Genomic DNA, 27,228 nt, shown 5'->3' with positions numbered 1-27,228 from the left:
TCAGTGTAAAAATAAAACTTTATTTAACCTTTAATATGTGCCCATCCGTTGGATTACCATGTTGATTTTTTAACCATAGTGAATCCAATTTTCTTAATTTTGTATATAAAAACGACTACCGGATATAACAAGATTTTAAACGAAATATGTAATAAGTTTCTGACTTTCTATCAGGAATTGATAAAGTACAATCAAACTCCAACACATCCTATCCAAATCTCTGATTAATTATTGTGATTCAAATCCATTTTTTAGCTTTCAAAGTTATTTAATTATTGAGTTATGGTTATTTTTATTTCGACTCTCCAAATAGTGGTTCGACCTAACAGTTGAAACGTACATATAAGTTACATACAGGGTGTTAAGATCAAATCTTTATATTGTCACTGACGCCACCTTTTTTGGCAGATTGACTTAGAAATCAGCTTGAATAATAAACTTAAATTTTGAGAAAGAGCTCAGTTGTATTCATTTGAGTCAAACATCAGTCATGGCCAGCATCCGGATCCGGAAGGAGGAACAGGCGTTGACAAGTCAGTTCCTTAGAATATTAGCCATTGTTTTCCTGATAGAGGAAATCAGAGAGTTCTTGATGGCACGAGATGTTTGATTTGTTTTTGATTCAACGTAGCCCGAGTCAAAATAATCTATTGGATTAAGATCCGGACTACTGAGCGTCATATTTTCTTCCCATTCAAGCGATAGCAATGTTGTAGCAGCCACTTCAGCAACCTCTCTGAGATTCTAGTATCCAAAAGAGCGTTACGAATTTTTTGCACGGTCCAGATTGGGAGCTAGTCACAAATGAGACCTCCCGTTTTAAAGTAAGATAATATTGGTTTTTCTTTGTTATTTTTAACAAAGGAAAAGCTTTCTTGATAGCTCAAAAATTTGGAAGATTACGTCATCCGTGGGCTAATTAACTTTTTGACGTATTGTCACTACAAGTACCGGTTCCAAACACAATCCGGTATACTATTGTTTTAAATGCACTTGTTCTTTCACATCACTAGAGAATCGCTATACCAAACAATACTACTCCTATGTACTGCAATATAAATCATACTTATCAGATATATTTATACCTTTTTTTTCGACGAAATTTCCTAGAATCACATAGAAACAATCTATTAACTATTATTATTATATTTTTTTTAAAAAGTAAATGTCAATAACAATTATATGCAAAAAAAAAAAATATTTTCTATACACATTAACTAATTTGGAAATAATACCTAATTAAAAAAATTCACAAAAGATTTATTTTTTCCAAATAAATGCATATGCACACCTCTTCTAATGAGCAATAAGAAAATTAAATGCTATTAATAATTATATTATTATTTACATAATATTTAAGGTGATGAACTTTAGTGTACATGCATGGTATCCTTTGTATATAATGTATATATATATACATTCACAGAGTGGTCCATAAAAATCTGAACACTTTGTATTTTAAACTTTAACAACATCTTAATAATGGATTTAGCCGCTCTTAGCGGCAATGATGGATTCCAGATGGTGGTGTTCGGCCTGGCACACGCTGCAGATGTAGTCTTCTGTCATGACGTCCCGGGGCTGGCTGAAAGTGCCTTTGAGACCCTCTATGTTTGAATGACGGACACTGCAGGCCTTCCCCTTGACATGGACCAAAAAGGTATAGTCAATGGGGTTGGCTTTAGGGTTGTATGGGGCTAAAAGTGTCAAAAAAAAAAAAAAGAGTTTAAAAGAACTCTTAAGAGTCTACAAACTGAAGAAATGGGTTTCTTTCATTGCAGGTGTCAAAAGTGGCATTTCGACCCTTAAAAAGCTCTTTCCACACACTATTTTGATAGTTTTTTGGGCAGTCTGGTGTAAGCTCCGAGATCTCTTGTACACGTTTTGGGTACTTGTCGAGGGAGTTGATATCATGGCTATAGGGGGGGCCAAAAGTGTCAAAGAAGAGTTCAAAAGAACTCAATAGTCTTACAACAGAGGAGATGGGTTTCTTTCATTGATGGTGCCGTCCTCACAAGGCTCTTTCTACCCACTTCTTTGATATCTCTCTGGACAGTCTGGTGTGAAATCCTGAGATATCTTGCATGGGCCCTCATGGACTTGAAGGGATTGGCCTGGGCTGTTTTCTTTAACTCATCCGGGTCCAGTTTGCCCGTATGGTAATGTCAATAACTCAAACTTAACTAGTAATTATTGAATTGCTAAGTATTCAGATTTCAATGAACCACTTGGTATATCGATAAACATCTTTCAATTGTAGCGATTTTCTTCATACTTGGATATGTAAGTTTTCTTAATAGATATATATCTCATTCATTATTTTTTATTCCTTTCGAAAAAAAAAAATGGTAATAATTTTTGTCTACAAAAGTTCTTCGTGCAATGTGCTTCAATATAACGCGGAGTCAGAACAAAAAAAAAGTTAGTTGCAAAACCAAAATGATGGATTTTATTGAAGAAACACAACCAAAGAACTTATTGAGAACATATGGGGAATAAATTTTATACACAAATGCATAAAATTGATAATCAATTAGTAAAAATCCTCTCACAGAAAATAATAGTGGGTGGTGTGACTTACGACAATTTATCTCAGAACTTTATGAATGACTTTATGTTTCTTTACTTGTACAATATTATTTGAAAAATACTAGTACTCATTTTCGGAGTGATATTTCCACTCTGAAAAGAAGAAAGACCTGATGTCATTGATCGAAAATCTAGAGTTTAAAGCTATAAATAAATTATTCTAAAGAGTGGGGAAACAAAAATTGCAGTAGAATGACTTAAAAACGTGATTTTTATTGGAGTAAGAAAAGTTAACACAAAACCAACTTGTGATATGTTTGATTATATTTAGCTATGATTTGTATAAAATATTCTTGCAGGATAAAAACCCCCTTGATCTTTATTCTTGAGAGTGTGATGATCAATCAACGTGTCTGTCTGGACATGATACAGTTCTTAGTACTTCTCTAGATCAAGGAACTGCACCGGGAAGAATCTTACTACTTCCAGCAGAACGAGGCACCTTCACATACTACAAAGTCCGTGCAAGAATGGTGCCAAACCACTTAAGAAACACTTTTAGATAAAGGACGTGTATCCCAACTCGTTTACAGATCTCAACGTAATGGAATTATCCATATAGTCAATTCTGGAGTGGGAAGTTAGTGTGGCTTACTACTGCAGCATCGATAGCATTGACGGCCGTATCCGCATGGGAATATTTGTTGGATGAGGCTATCCTTACAGCGTGTACAGCAGTTCTGAAGCATCTGAGAGTTTTAGTTGCTGCAAATGGTGGTTATGTGGAATGAACGGGTACTCATTTTGAAGGAACTTTTACACTTGCTATACTATAAAAATATGTTTTGATAAATAAGTATTTGTATAATTTCTTAGCTGTTGAAGTTGCCCTTACAGGTAATCCTATACTTTCGACAATTTTTTTCTTAACTGTTAGGACAATATTATGTTACTACAGTAGTTTAAACAGTAAAAAACAGACACATTGTCTTACAACATTGCTTTAAGAAGGATTAGTTCACTTGAAACTAGACTTGCACAGAAAAAAAGTATATCCAGTATGTGCAATCAAAACTTCATAAGGAATTTTCTCTTATCCATAAAATTGTCCTAAACGACGTTTTGGTTCGGACTCCATGATAATTAGTTTTCGTTATTCATATGTACGGGCTCGTTTGAGTAAATTCTGACTACCTTTAACTGAATCCTGATCAATAAGAGAAGAAAGTAGAGGTTTGACAAGGTGCATTTACAAGTTCAAATAATACAAAAGAAAAACATTATTGAATGTGTTTGCCAATTTAGCCAATCATTCGCTAGATACGAGGCTTAAAGGATTTACAGGCCTTGACGACGTCCACGGGGGAGACTTTGTTCCAGTACTTGATTATAGAGGCCTTCAAGGAGTCGATACTATTCTGTGAATTGATAGAGACCTTCATCTCTAACTCAGGTCCTAAAAGAAGTACTCCATAGGATTCATATACAGGAGCTAGAGGGCCAGGTGTGGTTTTAATTTAAAATTGAAAACACAGAGTTAAATAATTTCCTTATTTTTCAGGATGTAGTTAAAGATATTCCGGATGTAACTGAACGAATTTGTACAAGTACAATAGATCTATTTGAATTACGATGAAGCTCAATTAAAGTCTATGCAATAATATATGAAATGTATAACTTATATGGGCAATATATTTACTTATGCACACTAACTGCTGACTTATTAAAGAGCTTTTTGACGTCATGTAGATATTTTTTGGTTATTCTCCTCTTTTGTTTTTCTTTCTTTGAGGGGATAAAATATTGTAGGTTGCATTAATAGCCTTTCCTTGCAAAAGCATAGTAAATAATATGATGAAATAAATGCATTAGAGAATCTATGATCATACATATAAGTAAATATATATTTATGTCTTAGATGTTCTTTATAGGTTTTAAGGTGTTTCTTATTTCTGATTTTGTTGAAATGTCCGGGTCGCTAGGTCAAAAATATGTGCCTATTGATAAAAAAATACAATTAGCAAAGTTTCTGGGAAATTGTAAAATATTTAGAGGTAACTCAACGACCTCAAAGTTTTTAAAACTCGCATTTTTTTCAAAAAAGTTATTCTTCTTCAATTATCATGAAAACGGTATAAGATACAGATTTTATTTACTTTGATTTTTTAAAGTTACTAAATTTACTCTAGAATATATTTATGCTTTATTACTTGAAATTATTTTTTTATATTAATTATAATGAAAAATAGTTGAAGAGAAAAATAATACATATAGAACGTATAGCACGCCATATATTTATATTTTTTTCTACAAAACATCTAAATTGCATGATATATTTTCATTTGGTTGAATTGTTAGAGTTTTAAAGAACAATTTGTTTTTGTTTTTTATATTAGAAAGAATACCATTTGTAAACTGTATGTTTAGAGCAGTGGGAAAATGATACCCAATTATCTTTAAAAATTATTTATTTGGCTTCGTGCGATTTATATTTTATTAGTTTATAACTTCATTAACATAATATAATCTATATCATAAAAATAATAGTTTCTTACTTTATAAAGCATTATAATACATTATGCATATTAATGAATGGTTATTCTTTTCTGTCTGATTAATATGTTTAAAATACTAAGGTATCCTAGATACTGATTTTTTTTTCCGAGTCCGGATACATCTTTCAATCCTCTTCAACTCCTTGCAATAAGAATTGAAGCTGCGATTCGTCAGTTGTTAACGAGTCACTGTATTCTTTAATAAGTGCTACTCCTCGTTCGGGTTGGTCATTTACAACTTGAAGAGCATAAATTGTTTTAAGGGATTTCTTATATTAAATAAATAACTAGGCCACAATTTTTGATCAATATTTAAAAACTTTTCTGTGAGTTTCAGCATTTCAAAGATTTTTTTACATTTTTTAAATGCTAAATTTTTAGGGATAATTTATTTTAGTTGAATATTGGTTTAATTTTTCCTTAATTTTTATTTCAAATAATATTTTGTTTATATTTAACAAACTCACTCGACCATCAAATACAGCCAAACCAAAAAACTCTTCAGATAAATACCATAAACGGTTTAAAAGTTTTAGAGATGCCATTTTTGAAATTAGAAATATTGATTCTAGAAAAATTATATAGTGATTTCATAAAATTCGAATCATTATATGGAGCATCTATGGAACAGAGATCCATGTTTTCAAATATATTTGTACAATAAAGATACAAATATCTTGCAGTCTTTGTTCCTCTTTAGAAGTTTTTTTTTTTCCCTTATTGGCAAGGTGAACACAAATATTCTTGAAGTTAACTTAAATTGTGACTAAAATTATCTAATTTTTGAACTATACAATACTTTAGACAACCAACGAGAGTAGTGTATTGGACCGATATACAAGCATTTTATTCCACATTTTGGAGTAACACCAAAACTATTATTGCTATTTCCAAAAATTATTTATAATCTTTCCTTGGAAGACTCCGTTGAAGATAATTGTTGGCAAAATTGATAATTTTCTTGTTGTATATCTTCAGTTTGACATGTTATTTCACCATTTACAGTTCTAGGGTCGTATTTTTTTTTTTCTATCGTCTGACACATTTTTTGAAATTTTTTTGAAGACTAGAACCTCGGGAGAACTGGTATCTCCTACGCATGCAAGAAAAACTGAGCTTATTATTGATTCTATAATGTGATGCCTATTCTTAAACAGGAATAATTTTTTATCAAGCATTTTATCTAATAAAACACAAGTTCCAGCTTTCTACCTATGCTTGACCTAGTTGTTTCAATACAAATAGCTTTAATATTGTGTGCTACTCCCCGATCTTGAACGACTTCAAAAAATTTATATTATCTTGCGCTTCACCAAATGGAAGCTTAAGAACACACAGTAATTCGAAAATTATTCTTCCAAAAATAATTATTTAGAGATGTTTTGCATTGTAATTCATATTATAAATATTTTCTACTCAGAAACGCATTAAGATATATTATATTAAATTATGTCATCTTTAAAAAAATTATAGAGCATAAAAAGCAGTAATGATAATGGAGGAAGAAGTCAATTTTTTCATAAAAATTCTTAAAACTTTGAGGCGGTTGAGCTACTAGCTAAATATTTTTCAATTTTGCTGTCAATTATATATTTGTATCTATAGAAACGGATTTTGACCCAGCCACCCGGACATTTCACAAAATAAAAAATAAGAAACACCCTAATAGGTATGTTTATACTATTGTGAAGAAATCAGGCATAGGAAGGGGGGGAAATACAAATAATTTATTGCATTATGGGGATAAAGCATTCTAAATAAAAATATGAAAATGTGTCTCTATTTATGTATACGTATTAGAGTGTCCTGTTCTAAGAACTCTCCCTCTTATTTCGTTTTTAACAAAATATTTTCTTATGTGTACTAATGAAAAAAGAATGTTAGTAAAGAATCAGCCTTCAATATCCATTTTGTAGATCCCTCTAGTCATTTCAAATTTTAACAATGACCGTTTTAGACACCATTGACTGATTTCAACGTCTTTGATGGGTATGTGTCAAGATGTTTCCCATAATTTCATTAGGATGTCAGCATGTGTACGTACTTACTGGGGTGTATTAGGAGAAAAATGTGTAAGTACTCCTTTTTCCCACGGATTATTAAAAATCAATAGTTAATTCGAACAGAGTAATTGTTATTAATATTAACTGTTATTTTAGTGCTGTTCCTTATTTATTCGGTCTAGTCTAGTCTTAAGACTGTCGTTCCTTAGGATTGTCAGCAGTAGAACTGATTTTTTTTTAACTGTGGCTCAATTTAGATGGTTATCTGGAACTTCTGGATAAGAAAATGTTACCTTGGGCCAGATAAAAGTTGTGGGACAAATTTGTTTTCACTCAAGATGGAGCTCTGTGTCATCACACTGAGAGACATAGGCCTTCCTGAAAGATAACTTTCCATACTTTTGGGACCTCAACATGTGGCTCCCCTCCTCTCTATATACAAACCCCATGGAATACTTTATTTAGGTGCGTGTGGAGGAGAGGTTGTGTACTACTCCTCACAGGAGTATCCAGTCTCTAGAGGCTTCCATCAAGAAGGAGTGGACCAAGGTCGTGTCTGACTATATATTTAAGGTCTTCAAGGGATTAAGAACTCGTATTGATAAAACTATTAGAGCGACTGATAACATATTGAAAAAAAGTTGTGCCGAGCACTATTTGCAGATTATTATATCCACACCAAACCTTATGTTTAAATTTCACTCTTGAAAAATTGAAAAAAAATATCACTTGTACTACTAGAAAAGATCAACCCTTAAAATTGTTTTTTTTTAAATTGCTATTATTATTTATTCTTCCCCAAAATAGGAAAACATAATCATTAACAATAAACAAAAACAGATGAACACACGAAAAAATATTTTATAATAAAAGAATTTCTACAAAATGGTTCATTTGTTCCAAACTTGTATAAATTTGAGAAAATAGGATTCCTAACCCGGCAAACTATTGCAAGGGAACCAAATATTAAAGTTAATCTTACATGTGCCCGTACTGATTGTATGGTTTTATATGATGTGTAGCAATAAATGTTTTAATTAATTAAGAAGAAACAAGTAAACAGCGTGATCATTAAGGTCATTTTATGATTAGGGTACAGTTAAATAACATTTTAAATTAATTAAGGACAGTCTTAAGGTCACAAAAAAAGGTCAACTTTTTCTACATTTGTATTTTGGTATGTGTACTAGGGAGTCCATTTTTAAGATGATCTGTTATTTCTAACTCCTGTTCTATTTTAATAAATAAGATATGTTTGTAAAGTTTCAGTTTTCAAAGGGTTTTTTAGCCAGTATAGCCATATGAAAATGACTTTTTTTTAATGACATTTTAAAGAAATTCAGAAGTTTCAATTTTAAATTTATGTTATTGAATTTCAAAAAGTTTAATTAAAGTTTCCGTTCTTTAGTGGCGCATAAAAGTATCATTCTTATTTTTCATTTTGAAAAAAAACAAATTGTAGCCCAACGAAATACCAAGATACATATAGCTACTGGAAAAGTTAGGTTAACATTTAATTTGCTCATTTTCATAAATTAATCCCCCCCCCCCAAATTATAAACGAATAAATAATCAGAGGAATATTGCAGTGCTTGCTCCAACTGTCCCCTTTGTACAATACAATATATCTTATTTCTTCATGTGGAGTGAGTTGTGAATTTTGATAAAATTACATCATATCAACTTATAGCAAAATAATTAATTAGTCAAAGGATTTATTTTTATAAAGACTGAAGGAATAACTGACGGCATTTATTCCAAAAACACTGCACCTTAAAAACATTACTTTTATCCATCAAATCTGTTTGATCTAATTATTATAAAAAAAGTTGACAAAAGATAAATTGATTTTTTGGAACCATCTGAATTAAACTATTTCGTTTTTAGTAGAATATTTTTCTCCTCCTACAAAAAGAACTTTTCTGTTAGAGACTTTGACAAAACTTGAAGCCTCTTAAGCCATAAAGTGAACTACTTCAGGCTATTTTACCTATAAAAAAGGGTTTATTTTTAAGCGGATTGTAACGTTCCAAATATGATACTTTGAATATAAAATTACACTTTATATATTTTTGAATTCGGTTTATCAGTTGAATATATTGTACACCGTAGTTTTTAATAATCAAAAGTTTTTGTATTTAATAGAGAATAACAAATCAAATAACTAATCCTAATTGTTGGGCAAAAAATAGGAACATTATATTTTGCTTTGTAGCTTTTTTGGCGTTTGTGAATAAACTTGTTGCAATTGTCCTCGGTCTTCCCTATTTCTACAAACTGCTTCACTATTTTTAATATATGTAAGTATGTACAAAAATATAGTATAGGTATTTTATATGTTTGTAAATATACAAAATATTTAATCCTCTTGACAGAATAATATATGTATAAAACGAGACAAAGTTTAACAAAATGATTACTCACGAAACAATATTATCTGAAAAAAGTGACAAATTGAGAAATTTACACTATTAATTATTTTGTAGACGAGTATAACACATCGGGGCTTAACAAAAAAACGAGTGTTTTTTTTTTCATTCAAAATTGATTTTTTTTATTCACTTTATAGAACATAGTTCCCATAACACTTTTCAAGTTTTTTTCTTAGTTTTAATAGAATTTTTTTAATAGAATTTCAGAGTTTATTTTTAAGGCCTACGGAGTCTCGTCCAGCTCTGACAAACTCAAAATCGTAGTAGCCACACTTCTTACAAACATTATCAGGGGTGTGATTCAAGAAGGGTTATGCAGCTAATACAAAAAAGTTCAAGGCAGAGGTACTGAAACTTTGTGGCTTTTCGTCTTATGAAAGAGTAAGGAGAACTCTCAAACTCAGTATAGAATAGGATACTTTTCCAACAAAGATTCTGACTACTTTGAATAAGCTTCTGGACCATACATTTGCCCCAAATATCAAAGAAACGCTTTCTCTGCAAGCGTAATGAGGCTTTAATGCGACCCAGCCAGCACTCAGTTACTAAAGCTCTGATCAGGCTAGACATGGAGAGTTTGGCTAAGATCTGTGATGGACTGCAGGACTCTGCATATAGTAAATGTACATTGTATCTTAATACAAATAGGGTTTTGTCCACACATATATCTACATCAGATTCAGTCGAAGAGAAAGTCATCCCATTATAATCAATTCTAACAAAAACAACAAAGTATGAAAGAAAGCCAAATGGATTTGTGGGTAGAATCGAATTTATAGTACAGAAGCAAGAACATGTTTTTTTTTTAACTATTTGTCATATATGGGCATTTTATTCATTTATCTCATATTTGTACATATTATATATTTATGACCCATTCACATTTTTAGGGATTTATTGAATTCCTTTGCACTTAGATTCTAGGGGGATAATTGTGTGGTTAAGTGTAAAAACTGAATAGACCAAGTTCTAGTCTGGTGATATCAAGGAACTCTCAATAAAGTTATGCTATATTTGATCCTTCTCAAGTCAAGTTCTTTAAATATATTTTCATAGCAAAAGTGGGGCTTTAAAGCAACTACTTTTATTGTACTTCATTTTTGTTCAATGGATATGTAAAAACGTCAAAAGATTTAATCATTCAAATTTATGAATACGATGAAGGAAAATAATAAGAGATTACAAGATATTGTATCAAATAATACAAAGGAAGCAGTTACGAACCCTCTAAAAAACTCATTCTACTTTCTAATTAAATGCATATTTGATGTGCTTTTTATAAGACATTTTATCGCATAATTTCTTAACAAAAGAATTATTTTTCTTTTGTCTCTTAACCTTTAACCTCGCCTCCTCTTCTCCTCATTTGTTATGCATATGTAAGTATGCTCAAAAAGTAAATGTTTTAATTTAGTCATTTTGTGTGTTTAAAAAAAAGGAAGGCAAAAAAGCATGAATAGCAAAAGAGGTATACTTAATTTAATATAAGTTTTTTTTTGTTTCTCTAACAAAAAAAATAGTAATTTCTTTATTTATTTTTTTACTAAAAACACTTACACTTGTAGTTCATTTTCATTAATTGAAACAAGTACTATTGTGCATTTCTTTTTAATAAAGTAACATAATTTGCAAAGGATACAAACGCAGAGGTTTAGTTTCTTTACAACTTTAATTAATGTCATTATTATCTGTACATAATATATAGATACACCTACATAATATATAGGTACACATACATAATATGTACTAGGGGAAAAGTAGAGTTTGGACGAAAATCCTTTTAGATACAGGGACATTCAAAACCACATGAGCACTTAGGGAGAAGAGCCATAGTATAAAACACCCGCGCCTGAATGTATATGCAAGAAGGAGGTCCAAATTATATATTGGTGACATCATGAGGGGCGTACACAGATTTGGGGAAGGGATTTCAGCGTCTCCGGGGTTTTTGCAAAATGTTTTGTCTATATTCTGTGCATGGAAATTCCACGGATGTAACATTACAGACTCATAGCTAGATTTTAAGTAAAGGTACCAACTTGAAATATTTATAAGAGTTGCGTAAATTTATTTCAAATTTTTCAAAGTTGAAATTTTGTCTCTAGTTTGATGTAAACAAAAAATACAAGCTGTTTATTGAAACGATTGAAATGGAGGCTCTTTGCATAAAAGTTGCAGAGTGGATGGAGGCAGGTGATAAGCTCAAAACATCACTGAGAGCTAAGATTCAAAACGTTGCACAAAGTTAGGGATATTTTGAGGAAGGAGAATAAGAGTTTTACAGATAAAAAGGGATCAGGGAGGCCAAGAACAACAACCAAGATCGAGGCAGCCCTAGCTCTAATTGGAGCTAGAAGTTCATGAAAGACTTATTGAAGGAGGACTTTAGCAGCCAGAACAGCAACTGTGGCCACAAGTTAGTTTCCTGAAAAAAAATATTTACGAATTATTCAGAATAAGTAGAGATTCAAATAAAAAAATACACCGTCTGACAAAGGTCTTTGAAGTCCGTATGCATAATCTATATTTTCTTCTATAGGATCGAGTGAGTATCAAACCTACGCAAATTGAATATTTATTTTCTCCTGAGCGCTTCGTCCATTGAACAACGGTGTTTCAACTTTTCTTAGAAAGTTTTTGAGTTAAAAATTTTTGGAACGGGACAAAATTTGAACGACTAACCATTTTCATTTTTTAAGAAACAAATTGAATTATTTATATGCAAAACTAGTATGATTCTGGCGACAATCGCATAAAACAACCTATATACCTGGTGGAGAGGGAAGGTAAACTTAAAGCCACGTAGACATGATTTATATTCCAAGATGGCATAAATGACCTTATGGGGAACATTGGACAAATAGTTAAAAAGTTTTTGAAAAAAAATGACGGGACTGTAGAAATAGGAACCAATATTATTTGTTTTCTAAAATAAGCATCATTACTCAAATTATGGGGGAGCAACAAGAATGCGTTTAAAAATAGAATTTTTTTTTAATAAAAAAAGGTCAAAAAATGTTGTTTTCGGTTGTTTTTAAGGGGGGAGTGGTTGTTTGGGTAGCAACAAAAACCACTTAAGGACCACATAAAGAGGGACTAAAAATTATTTGAAAAAATAACCATGTGGCTTATGAATTACCTCTAAGATAACTTGTAATAAAATTAAATCAAGTCTTCAAATATCTGTTTCTATTATTATTTTTAATTCTGGAATTTTTCCGAATTTATTTAAATATGTGAACTACTTTAAATGTAGTTTATATACAATTTTTCTGTTCACAACATCTTTAACAGAAAAAAAAATATCTATAACAATCTATGCATAGTAAAAATGGAAATGTTGATGTTGGTTTAATTATGTATGGTAATTGTCACTTGAGTAAGTAGAGTAACCGCCTATGCTTCAAATATGATTTGGAGCTGTAATTCCCAATTTTTTGTTTAGTTCGACCCTTTAAATATATTTCTTGAGAATGTGAGACCCCTATACCTCACATTAAGACATGAATATAAAATTTGGATTGCATTTTGTGCAAATGGATGATAAATCATATATATTTGGATTTTAATTATTTCTATACTATCAATTATCTTTGTTGTAGTAAATAAAAGTCAAAATTGAGACTCACAAATAAATAATATTACAGGCTGTGGATGTGCAAATAGCTTTATAAACTAATCAAGGTCTGAATGTGACAGATGTGTAATGTACATTGAGCAAAGCTTGTAAATTCTCAGTTTAATTTTGGACATATCATGTCGAAGTCACTACCTGTATTTATTTTTAATATAAAGTAATACGGAAAAGGTCGTCTCACAAAAATAAGTATAGACAAATAGTAAAAGAAAATCTAAAGCTGCTTTAGCCAGCTTTTGGTGCTCATTTATTAATGACATCCAGAATTCGATTATTGTTTTTGAATCAATTTTTTTTTTTTATTGATTTGCCATATGAAAATGCATCTTCCATATCAGACGACAGATGATTAGCTGTGTCGGTAAAAGGGGTGTATTCAGTTATGCTTTTGTGGAGCACTTCATCTGAAAAATACTTTTTAAATTCTCCAGAAGATGCTTATAAAAAATATGTGAATTCATCATTATTTAAATTTTAATGTCACTCAAAGTAATGTCACTTTAAATTATGTTTTTCTTTTTTGGAAATAATCTTACGATCCCTTGGTTGTGTCCCACGTCCCCCACAGGGATCGCAACACCCACCTTGGGATGTAGTGATTTAGAGTACTTTAACTTAATAGTAATTGAATACGAGTGGTAGTAACCGCCAATGTTAAGAGTTATTAGGTGTTGACAAACAAACCTATTTTGTTGATAACTCCCCAAGAAACCCTCAGTCTTACTCTACGTTTTTCATGAACAAATTCAAATGTAATTACTCAATACTTTGATATTATATCCTCAAGAACTAAACAATAATTATAACTATTGATGTAATTCGCCTATATCTTTTAGCTGGCCCATTTTTTAGGAATTGATAGTCTGAAGAAGGAATGTTCTATTCCTCAGCTGTTGTCATTATTATTTAACTTCTGAATAGTGGAATTTCTCTTAAATTATATTCAAAACCTGATTGAGCATTCGTATGTGTTCATAAAAGTGACCTCGATGATAGGTTGCCGACTTATAATTGAAAAAGAAGGACTTAAACTTTTTTAGGCTTTTCCAAATAACCATCCTTCCTTTTAAAGTTATGTCTATACATATCTAGGACACTGGAATCAATTTTTAAAATTGATAAAAAATGACGTCACATCATCAAATGAAATAACACAAGAATCACACAAATTTAGTGTACATGTATATGTTTGCCCGCACGTCATACACTATCTTTCTATCTCGAAATTGAAAAAAGTAGCAACGGAATGTTGAAATTAAATTATAGCAACCTTTTAACAATAAGAAAATATATTCGCGAGGGATCTTGATCTATATATTTTTGTTATTAGATTTTATTCGTTTGGATCTTCTATAGTTTATCTAAAGGGAAACTAGGGAAACTATAATGCTGTAATCTTAATTCATGGTAGATTCAAGAAAAAGTGATACTTATATAATGCTCTCCTTTGGCATCAGTCAACGGGTAGATTCCGATCCCCCTCCACTGCCTGAAGGTTTCAAACAGACAAACTCACAACTTCCTACTCATAATGAGACCTTCCATGTACTATCATGATCCTCCAATGTGCTAATTAATTTTCCGAATATCTTGAAAAAGTCGAGATCCCTCTTTAAAGAATTAAAAGCCCCATCTATTTAGTCTCAATAGAAGAAGGTGAAACAGTGTGATTTTTGAAAATAATTTCAAGGTTGAAATTTCTAACAGGTTTTAAACCCTCGTTTTCTTTAAGATATGTTATTTTTGAATAAAATTTATTATTCCCACAGGTTTCATCTATCCTCCGACAAAATTATATGAAACTGGCATGTACCATATTTATGCTATGTTTCTTTAAAAAAAAAAAAGCTGAGATAAGTTACACGAAATTTCTATCGAACATAAACCAAACTCTTCAGTTCCTATTGAATAAATATTGGAAATATTTACAATACTGAAATCAGAAAAAAAAGCTACATCAATTAAAGCTTCAAATCTACAATTTTTGATACCTACTAATAATATATTCTTTGCATCGTTTTTCCTTCACCTGGCGAGGTTATTTTCTTATTATTTAAAGAATGGGATAATTGTATTTCAACTTTTCACTATGGCTGTCTCTAATTTCGAGATAGAAAGAGTATGACGTACAGGCAAGCTTATATAATATACCCAAATTTTCATTGCTACCACTTTTCAAAGAGTTGAAGATATAACAATGTACCCTTGACCCCTCTTTTTGGCGCTTATATTACAAATTTAGAAATGAGAAAATTGTTTAAATTCCAACGAGGGTATTTTTTTAAACTGGGTTGGTAAACTACAAAATATCTATGTTCATATTAGTTATTCTCCAGTTTATTGAAGATTCAACACGGTCTTACCTTACTGATATACAAAATTAGTTTGCATTTCATTGTCAGCTTTTGATTCTTTAATCTAACTTGATACCCCATGGCTATAACATAGTTTACTATTTTTATATATTTAGCTTAATTTCCAAAAGGACATAAATACAATTAATTGTTGAATCCTAAGTCATACATATATATAAGCAGGGGGTGTTGCTAGCTTTCATTATTTGGGGGAAGGGGGGGCTTAGCCCCAAAAACTATCAACACGTCATATAGTTGCATATATGAATAGTTTCATTTTATATATATACAGCAAGAGGGTGCCACGTTGCAGGATTGAATAGAGGAGATAGAAACAAAAAATAAAGGTTGAAAAAAAGAGACAGAGAGAGGGATGCTGAAAGTATCGCTGAGTCTGTCTATGGTCGGTTTGAGTCGATCACGTGATCGTCTCACACTCTCGATCCAAAAAAAAGAAAACAATAATAAAAATGTAGTCACCTGTGCATGAGTCTGTGCACTGAAGACGTATACCACAAAAAAGAAGCATTTAAAATAATACAACTTGCCTGCAGAGACATAGAATAGAATCTCTATTTGGAAATAGCAACGAAATTAATTATCAAAATTCATATAAATCATTTTAGAAAAGGTGTGTCACGTAACATGTTTTCTTTTGCTAATTTTTATCAGTTCAGACCGTGGTATATCAACTCACTCAGTTTAAACCGATGGGTAGTTGGTATAGGAGGAAAATTACATTTTTTTTTGTCAAAAACAGGCTCTTAATAACCTTGGAGGCTCAAAAAATGTCATAGGACCATTTTTGGTTATCTTTACGTCAACTTGCTAAATTAGAGACTGATCACTTCGACTGTTTTGGATTCCATGTGGGATAACCCTAAAAACAGACTTATAAAAAGTGTTGTATCAGACCTAATTTAAGACTGAAGACTGCAGTCCCGTCCTGTTAAGTCTCAATATGGTCCAATTCAGTCCTGTATATAAACCCTAAAACTTATAAATTGACGTCACTCAACATTATTATTTTATTTTTTTTAATCAGCTCTAGTACTAACAGTCCGAAAGACTGGTCCTTAGAATTAACTGGACTGGACTCAATAAATATAAACTGACACAACACTACTTATAAATATATATATAGAATATATATAAGAAGTTATAAAAAAAAAGAGGATAGCAACGTCACTGTGTATCAGTAATTGTTAACTTAACACTTCTATGTATGAATTTTTGATATATATTTAATTAAACACATTTACAACTCGTTATAGGTTTTTGGTACTTGAAATACATATTCAACATCGTCTTTTCATTAGAAAAGACTTCAAATTCTACATAACTTTGAGTAGTTTGATATTGAAGTGGTGAAGTGTAGTTAGTACAATTTACTTATTGGGCTAAATATTTTTTTTTTTAATGAAAATTTATAATTATGACTTATAAAATAATATCACCAGACAAAGACAATAACATACTGTATTTTTTATTAAAAAAAGCGTGGTTTCTATGCACATCAGGATTCGAGCAATTTCCATATCATTACTAAAAATAAGTTATTCATGTTTGTTGTGCATACCTAGAATGATGTTTTGTTGAAAGGTTCAAATAAAATACATCAAGATTATATTAAGCAGTTTTATGTGCATCTGTTATACGTGTGTATTTAAATATTATACATCACTCATTATAACTTGTTTTTTAAGGAATAAACAATGAGTTGGAAAAATGTTTGTAAATATATAGTTTGATATACATTCATATAAATGAAAGGGTATGAAATATACAGGGTGGACAAGGTAAATGACACACACCCAGACACACCAATTGCTAGGCGGGCCAAGGACTGCAACGAGAGCCATAGGACCATCAACAAGACCATCTGGATTGACCTGCATTTCTTGTCTAGGGTCAGAGCCTCAAAGCATTTGCTAACAGAGCAGAATAGGGCTGACAGAATGAACAAAGTCTAGATTCATATAAACCAAATGAAGAGCAAAGGTGGTTACTTGCGTTTTTTTTTTTTTTGTTTGTTTGTTTGTTGAAAATCTTCACCATTGACGTCAAGCATAAACGTAAATAGATAGATGGATCTGTCCGGACCCTGATGAGGTCCAACCAGTCATGAAAACAAAGAATCTAGCTTCAGTTATGGTCCTGGCGGTGATCAGCACAGAGGGACACATTATGCACCCCACTTCTTCTAAAAGGACCAAAAGGTGACCAAGGAGATATAAAAGGACCTTCTCAAGGACATAGTCATCCCATGGATGAATAAATTCAATGATGGGAACCATATAGATTCCAGCAAGATTCCGCACCTGCTCATAAGGCCGAGATTGTCCAAGAGTTCTTAGTGCCAGATTTTTGACTTGCATTTTATTGGACAGCCAACAGCCCGAACCTAAATCCCTGTGGCTTTTACCTGTAGGGCAGGGTAGAGAGGATCGCTTGCAAGAATAATCATACTTCTGTTGAGGCCTTGAAGGCCTCCATCGTTAATAAAATGAAGGACATGTATCTGCGCGAGGTAGCAAAGCATGCAAGGCATTCAAGTGCCGTGTGCATAGCGTGATCGAGAACAAAGGCTTTCATTATGAATAATCATTTTGCATTTAATGTGGTTTTCAAATATATACAAAATTATCTTTATATCTCTTATACGAGTCTCATTATTAGCCGTAAAAGTTATTCCGGATTTATTCTGTCCCCCCCCCCTTGTATATTCTACATTTTTACTGCATTTACAATAATGATTTACAGGCTACGTGTTTCTATTTATTTATTCCTTCATTTCATTTTCGAACAGATAAAATATTTTACAAATGGTTTCAAATATAATAATTTATAAATGTCTTAAATACAGTTAAATACAATCAATTTGATAAATCAATTTTATTAGATTAACATAAGAAAATGATTATATTTTCTTATTTGTACTTAAGTAAAACATGCCAGACTATAACTTTAAAATTATTTCAAAAATATTGATCAATTATCAGAACTGATGACCGATATTAGGGATAAAAATTTTGTAGAGCACGAGGAGAAGGCATGAATAAAACTAAATATAGTTGGGATCTTTGACTTTTATTATTTAAAACATTTTTTCTATATTCAAAATTAGTTAGTAGTTAGCCAATTCTAACCAACTTTAGAATTATTATTCAATTATTTTTAGGAATAGACCATAGCTGAAAGAACTAATTCGAATTCAATCAATAAAAGTTCAAAAACACTAATTTTAGGAAAATATACACACAAATCGAGAGCCAACAACAGAAAACCTAGTAAATTTTGGTTCTATGACTCATTACTAGAACCCTTTTTATATACTTGATAATAATTCAAGATTCAAGACTGTGTATTTACGATATATATTCCTGTTACTCCAATTCTAATCAAAAAATCTTTAAAAATTTCCCATGAATTCCAATAAAAAGTGTTCATTAATCAATTTTTCACTTTGACTCTATAATTATCAAGATGTGTTTATTATTGGACGAGAAATTTACTCAACACAAGGAGTACAAGTCTCTGCGAAAAGCAATTCCAAGAATATTCACCCAATAAATCCAAACATCGGCAGTCGACAACAAAATACACTTTTTATTTTTCTGTTAGAGAGGTAAAGCGGTATTAATTAGACATTGACATGCTTTTTGTTACAACGGATCGAATAGCAGTTTGAACCAACTGTTGAAGCATCTTTATTATGAAATGAATCAAATGAACACTTTATCATTCAATTTGAAACAAATAATTTGACATTTGTTCGTTTAAAATTGGAGTAAAATAAATGGGAATCATTATTCCATAGTGTTTGAGCATGAATCATCACTTTTTCAGCAAAGTTTTCATTTAGGAATGTTTTCTTGCAGGAAAGTGTCTGGGCACGGTAAATTTTTATAGTAAGTGGGAAACTATGACCTAATAGAAAAAACTATTTATAAAATTAGTTGTATGTTATATTATATTGGAGGAAGAATTATCTGATTCACTTTACTCGTAGTAAAAGCCTCATAATCAAAAGACAACTATAAAATATCAGAATCACCAAGGCGGCAAAACATTTTATAATCCCCTATCAGGCACTTTTATGAACTTTGTCAACTGAACGCCTTTCAGAACTATTTAATATAAATGAATGTATATATTACCAGGTGGTCTATTAAAATCTGAACGCTTACTCATTCAATAATTAATCAAGGTTGAGTAATTGAAATTAATCTTTATTTCGATATAGTAAAGCATAGGCAATTAGTTACAAAAAATAACATCAAGCTTTCTACCTAACATAAGTCAAGAAAATGCAACTTCAACGGGATCGACGAATTTTCATTCCCACACTCCAAGCAGTTGGGCGTCTACCGGACCACCGTCTACACCGTTTGCAAGTCCAAAACGTAGGAGCAAGTCAATTATCTTTCTTAAAAGACTGAACAATTGCGATGTAATTACAATGTTAATGTACACATTTAATAATTTTTATGAGTGTATATTGTACAAACACATTAAGTAGCTAACTTGCTGCATAAACAAGCAATAATAAGAAGCAAAAAAATATATTTATTAGAAAGATAAAAGACTTTTTCTCCACTAACAAAAGTTGAAACAAATATTTTTTTCTTGCATTGAAAAACAAAGTGAATATTTTAACATTGAATTACAAAATAAAAATTATGTTCTTTCATCATCTCTAACCTCATTATATCCAAAATATATTTGATTAAGTTAATGAGTTTATGAATTGAAAATCATATATGTAATGAATTTTCCTATACAATCAAGTAATATTTGACTTGAAAAAAAAAGGACTCAGCAAATATAATATACATAATATATGTATAATGAGTTAGATCATTATTCAGCAAGTTATTTTCTATTCTCCCATTAAGAATTTGGATACCATTGAAATAAAGTATATGTATGCATTATACATATATATCAACTTTATTTGGGTATTGATAAATTAGATGTGATCTTCATTTCTCAACTTTTCCTACAAAAAGAGAAATACGTGGGTCGTTTGAAAAGTCCGTGTAAAGTACTGGCACGTATTGAGGTTATGCATAGGTAGTAGCGTCTCTTGGAAAAACAACCACCAACTTTCAGCCGGATCAGTCTATTTCTTTCTGTTTGAAATTCGTTTGAATCGAGGAAGTGGAGTGTGTTTTTAAAAAAATGAACGAAAAATAATTTCGTGATTGGATTAAATATTCCTTTATGAAAGGAACCACGCCTCAGGAGACTAAAAAGAAGATTGATAAACATTAGAGGAACTCTGCATCTTCAATTAAAATAGCTTATAAGTGGTTTCAAAATTTTTGGAGTGGGTATATGGGCACAAGTGAAGTTGAACATTCTGTACGCCCTTTTGAAGTTACTAATCTAGAAGCTATTAATAAAACACACATGATATGGTGATGGAGAAGAATGTAGGTGCGGTAGATTGATATTGCGGTGGGAATCTTGAGTTGGAACCCTATTTCCATTAATTTTGCGACCACAACTGCTGAGGTGTAAGCTAGTGCATTGTCGTGATGGATAATGACTATTTTGTGGACCAATCGTGGGCTTTTTTCTAGCAGCTTGGTTTTCAAATGGTCCAATTACTATTAATAATATGCATCTGCAATAGTTTTACCTTTTTCCAGATAGTGGATGAGGATATTCCTTGCGAATCCAAAAGACGGAGGCTGTAATCTTTCCGGCCAATTTCTCCATTCAAACGAATGCCCAACAGAAAGAAATTGACCAATCCGGCTGATAATTGGTATGTGTTTATCCAACTATCCAACTTATCGAGGCTATGATTAGTTAGTAGCATCTCTTGGAAGAACATGGTTCTTCACCATAAAATTTTAGATAATTTTATTTTTTATAAATTATTTGCTGTCTAAATAAAGGTTAAAATAGAACACACACCAAAATTAATCCAGATTGGTCTATTTCTTTCTGTCTGGCATTCGTTTAAATAGAGGGATCTGTCGAAAATATTATGGTGACGGTATTTTTTATTTGGAAGGAATAATCCCAATCGACTATCTGGAAAAGGGTAAAACTATTACAGGTGCATATTGTTAATCTTTATTGGACCGTTTTAAAAAAATGGTAAGGAAGAAAAAAATTACAAAAAAAACAAATGTCATTTTTTTTTTTTAAATTTAATATTTGAAATTTTTGTGAACAGCTGTTGATTTTTGAATATGATTTTTGAACTGTTTTTTCCAAAAAGGACATTTTTTGCGAAATCCTATTCTTTTTTTTTTCTTCTATTAATAACTTTTCTAATTATTACCCATAAGGGAAACAATATAATTTCTTAATTCATTTTTATTATATTAAATATATGTACACTTTAAAGTCTTCTATCTAAAAAACTAAAAAAACTTTAAAAATCCCTAAAGAATAGTAGTCTAAAAATTCCTACTTAGTTTTTAGGTGCGTGTTTTACTATCCTAATGTGTGTTTTTTTTTTTTTTTTTTTTTTTAATTATAGGATGCCTTAACTTAAGTTTATACACCTCCTAATTCATTTATTTAGAGAACAATAGAATACAATTTATTTGAAATTTATACTATAGACTTAAACAACAACGTCATAAAAATATTTTTTTTGCTTACAGCCAGTGTACTGGTCGGAAACAAAGAAGCCCGACTCTGAAGAGGATCACTATATTATTCAACGACCTCGTGAGAAGGAAGACTCTTTCTCTGTTTCTAGTTTAATTCTACAAACTACGAAGTCTTCTGACTCAGGACGATATGAATGCAATCCATCCAACACTGCTCCAGCATCTATATTTATTCATATATTAAACGGTGAGTTGTACTAAAATAAGATGAAATTAGATTTTTATTTATAATATTTTCTATAAAATGAGAGAACGTGATTAAAGTGATGCATCGTTAGAATTTTTTTACTATCGTCATAGATTCCATCAGAGAACAAATACAACATCCTTTGAAGACATATTTGACAGAATTGACACATTTCCAAACTCTTTAGGAAACTTCATTTAATGTCTCTATTTTTTTTAAATACAATTAAAGTATTGTATAAAAAACATTAGACTTGAATTAAATTTTATACTTAATGCCTCTTCAAAATGCCCCCCCTTTCCCTAAGCATCACTTAAAACGTTCCATAAGGCAATGCAATAATTTTAATATTTTTTCCTTAGCTTGTCAAACAAAAAACTATTTGCATTCAAATTTATTTATTCCTTATTTTATGCTTAGGATTAAAAATGCCACAACTCAGCTAAAAAAAGAACTATTTATGAATTTGAATTATTATTTTATTTATTTAATTTTTTGCATGAAATTGAAGACCCATTAATCATTTGAATTTGTCGGTTATTTTATACTATGTAAAACATGCATTATACAAAAATAGGGTTCTTCTAAAAGTTTACACGTACGTCATACATTCTCTTTCTATCTTGAAATTGAAGACAGTGACAGACAATTCTTGAAATTCAATTCCTGTGACCCTTTAATTATAGAGAAATAACTTTGGTACGTTAAGCGTAGGGACACGAAGTGAAGAGATGATTATTTTAACTGGCGAAGAGGAGAAAGATCTCCGAAGTGAAGTAAAAAATATATTGACGGATGATAAGGAGTAGGTTCTCGACTTTTTCGAGTTATTCGATTAATTAGCACTTCGAAAGGTCACAAAAGTAGATTGAAGGTATCATTGTGTGGAAGAAGTTGTGTAATTGGCTCTTATGGAGTATTCGGAGGAGGGAAGGGTTCTCTCGGAGTCCATCCGTTGATTGAGGGATGCGGCTGGAGGAGATCATTTCTAATTATGTAAGACATTACGACTTTTTCTTATATCTACCATGAATCATGACAGTAGAATTACTTTCAGGAATACTTTGCACGGTAGTCGTAGTGTGCAAATTCATTTTCTTCTTGGATATCGATAAGCTCTTCTAAGAGCAAATTTAAAGACTAATTGAAATATTTTTACCCTTAGTTTACAGTCCATAACCATGGTCTATATTCAAACTTAATAATTTGTTACCTAATAATAAATCTTGATATTATATTACATTAATTATCATTTGATTTTGTGATGATTTTATCGGTCATATTTGTTCGAATAAGTTTACAGGTAGGATTATACAATCATAGGAGCTTCTCCAATATATTTCTATACCTAACAACTATACAATAATAGTAAATAAGCAATAACCAAACAATAAACGCGTCTATTATTATATTAAGTTTCTTATTCAAAAGATATAAACAAATCAAATTTTATCATATTGACGCTTACTCTATAATTATGTCCGCTGTTCAAACTTAATTATTTGTTGGATACCTATATGAAGTCTTAATATATATTATAGATAAGTATCTCTGAATTGTGTTATAATTTAATCGCTCTCAATTGTTGGAATAAGTTTTTTATGTTTTACCAGGAACAACTGTCATTTGGCTAACGAGATGGTTAAGAGTAATGAATAACTCTGGAGATATTTGATGACATGTATCAACAAGTGTATGTGGAGGAAGTATCCAAGAAAAAGAAGAAGTATTACTGAAATATCATTCCCAAATAGGAAACATTTTCTTTTGAAAGGATTGCGAATTAAGCGAATTGGAAAGTTGGACTGCTTCAATTTGATGTTTTTTATTTATTTGAGAATGATTTTTTTCGTTATTTAAGTTTCCCTTTTCAAACAATGAGACCTTCCATCTACTTTTGTGACCCTTCAAAGTGCTAATTATCCTCTTCCTCACTAAATATATTCTTCTCTTTACTTTGCATCCCTACACAATAACTGTGGTACACAGTTATTACCTTATTATTGAATGGTTGCAAAAATTGAATTTCAACTATCGTCGGTCGCTGTCTCCAATTTTGAGATGGAAAGAGAAACTATGACGTGCGGTCAAACTTGTGCTGGATGCCCAAACAGATAGCGTTAAAATATTTTCCGATTTTTCATGTAGTCAATGTTGTACTTATTTTATTGATGACTATTGTGACAAGGTTTGGGATTTTAATCAAGTTTTTAGTTATTGCCAATAAATCCAAGTCAAATAATTCTACAAAAGTCATGAAAATTATAAGAGTTAAAAGATTACACCTGTGTTGAATTAGATTGATTGAGAGGGACAAAAATATATCTCACGAATGGGAGGGAACTTATGAAAATGGTTTTTTTGTATTTATATTTTTTTTGTTTGTTGTTGTTGAGTTTGTTTGCTTTTTTAATAAAAAGGATGGAGAATTATTATTGACTATTTTCAAAAGATCTATAATTGGCCGACTTCATTATTTTTCCAATAGATGGCTTTTGTATTGTGTATTTTGCGTTGTATAAGTGCAGTCGTTTTACGCTGGATGGTGATAGAAAGATAAGATTTCGTACTAACAAAACAGATTGTTTGACTTAGTATTGTTTGAGTGTAGAACAAAGATGAAAATCAGTAAAGAGAAAACACGCCTTATTTTACAGTTTTTTTTTTAACAAGGCGATATGCCTATCCATAGGGCTGAAAATATGAAAAGTGTTTGTAGTGACAATAATATCTTCTTGACTAAATATGAAGAGGCTAAGAAGAAAGAAAAAAGTTTATATTTTTCCCTGTCAGGTGAATAAGGCGTATCATTTTCACATTCAACACTTGAGGCAATTAATTATATTTTATTATGAAACCATTTTTATATTTATATTCTTAGCCTCAAAACAATTTTACTAAAAACTTTTTATAATTAACATTCTCGGTAAAGTTATATTTTTAAAGATAGAATTAAATGTAGAAATATTAAATGTTTAATGATAAATTTAATGTTAATACCAATTTGATTTTATATAAAGGTGATGATGCCTTTATTAGTAATAAATAATTCAATTCATGGGAATTAAGTTAGGCATTGTACTTTTATTTACCTTGGGATCTACATGTTCATAGCCCTGATACTGTAACATGCATTTCACCCGCGATTTTGGCTTCGTCGATTTTGTTTCTGTAATTTTGATGTCAAAGATGCACTACGCTCTGGAAGGCAAATTGTCGAAAGTGTGGATATTTAATGGAAATCGTCCAGTCCAACACTATTTGATTGCCAAGGAATAGTGAGGGGACCATTAATCGGAATCGCTACAAGAATTTGGGGGTTCTTTTTTCGGATAACAGAATCGGCATCAAAAAGTTATTTCGAATTTCCGATTATAAATCTTATAGATTGTTATTTAATACTAGTATTTAGCTATTTATAATCTGTCTTAGTTTATGAAAAATGTTATTAATTATATATGTCAAAATATAATTAACCACCATGTTAATTTTTTACTTGAGTCTCTTAATTTTATAATATATTGTAATTAAATCATTAATTATAAAAAACTCTAAAACTGAGAAGAAACAAAATGGACACAAACTAAACGTGAACAAAAGTGTTCTATAAACCTGCCCATATTGTTATTTTAGGAGAATTAGTTTTGTAAAGGGATCTAGGAAAGGTCACTCTTGCTAATTTTCCCTTACGAAAGTTTGGAGTGGGATTGCTCGCCTTGGAAAAAGATCGCTGGGTAGAGGAATCACCTTCCTGTATCATATATAATTAAAATAATTCCTGTCGGTGTGTGATGTATGTCCCGCAGAGTATTAGTAACAAAAAAAAGGAAGAATGTATATTAAATACGAATTAAAAAAGGGAGCTAGGAAGAAGATGAGTGACTTAACCATAGAATGTATCTTCAATCTTCATTATATTTATGGTTGAAGAAGGAACACGGCAATTTAGCAGTGGCAATGACAATAAATAAATCATAGGGTCAAACATTTGAAAAAAAATGCTTTATCTTTACCAAAATCAGTATCTTCCATGGTCAATTATATGTTGCATTTTCAAGAGTGTCAAAAGGAGATTCAGGTTTGATTATATTTACATCAAATGGACAGAAACCAAAAAAAAAACTACTGTATACAAGGAGATTTTACAATAGAAATTTACCTATTATATAATTATAGTTGTTGATAGTAAATCATTCAAGTTTAGAATTTTAACATAAATAAGCAATTTTTCATTAACTATCTTTCAGATATTGTGTTTGTGCTAGTTCAATATAAATATTATTTACTTTATATAAAGGAAGGTAACTTATTTTATGAATTAACTATTATTTAAAGTATTAAAGGATTTTTTTTAAATGTCCAAACACTACCACCAAGAAGACACCCAATAATGGGAAAAAAAAAATTACAAGTAATGGTTCTATTTTACTACACCTTTTTTAAGTGGATCTCAAGAGGGGAGCGGGGGAGGAAAATAAAATGACGTCGATAGCCTTTCCTGAATCATATTGATGGTATATGCTTTGCCTCATTGAGGCAATGAAAATTATAAATGATGAAAAGTGGTAAATGGTTCACATTTTCCGAAATGACGTTTTGATCATGAGGAATTCCTTACAATTACAGTTTCATCCAAGGCTGATTCTCCTCTTACCAACAATCCTTGTTTATAAAATATAATTAGCATCTCTAAACATCTTCTAAAAATAAAATCCATATCTTCAATAGTCCAAGCTAAACAAACATATGTGTAGGTACATATATGTAAGGGATTGTGAACATGATTTATTAAAATAATAAAATCATCGATGAATAAAAATAAATTGACTTTTCATTTTTATTATAAATGAAGCAATAAATTATATTAAAATCAAATTCAAGATATAAATTCAC

The 27,228-nt window shown here is 30.8% G+C and overlaps 1 protein-coding gene and 1 long non-coding RNA gene across 3 annotated transcripts in view; one reads left to right on the top strand and one right to left on the bottom strand.

Annotated features, from left to right (window-relative positions):
• Positions 1 to 27,228, top strand: part of LOC121129279 (neurotrimin) — a 242,623-nt gene that overhangs the window by 206,192 nt on the left and 9,203 nt on the right. For both annotated transcript variants that reach the window (XM_040724984.2, XM_071893309.1), the window contains one exon: positions 22,140 to 22,335. In XM_040724984.2, the coding sequence (XP_040580918.1) occupies positions 22,140 to 22,335 (196 nt within the window). The remainder of the gene's footprint in view (positions 1 to 22,139; positions 22,336 to 27,228) is intronic.
• LOC121129280 (uncharacterized) lies at positions 276 to 8,053 on the bottom strand. The gene is made up of 2 exons (XR_011783554.1): positions 4,229 to 8,053; positions 276 to 4,147 (listed from the first exon to the last, which is right to left on the bottom strand). It is a non-coding gene; the product is annotated as an uncharacterized lncRNA (long non-coding RNA).

This window comes from Lepeophtheirus salmonis, chromosome 14, assembly GCF_016086655.4.
Source record: "Lepeophtheirus salmonis chromosome 14, UVic_Lsal_1.4, whole genome shotgun sequence".
Taxonomy (NCBI): Eukaryota; Metazoa; Arthropoda; class Copepoda; order Siphonostomatoida; family Caligidae; genus Lepeophtheirus; species Lepeophtheirus salmonis.
Note: the sequence above shows the minus strand (reverse complement) of the source record. Positions and strands in the feature narration are given on the sequence as shown.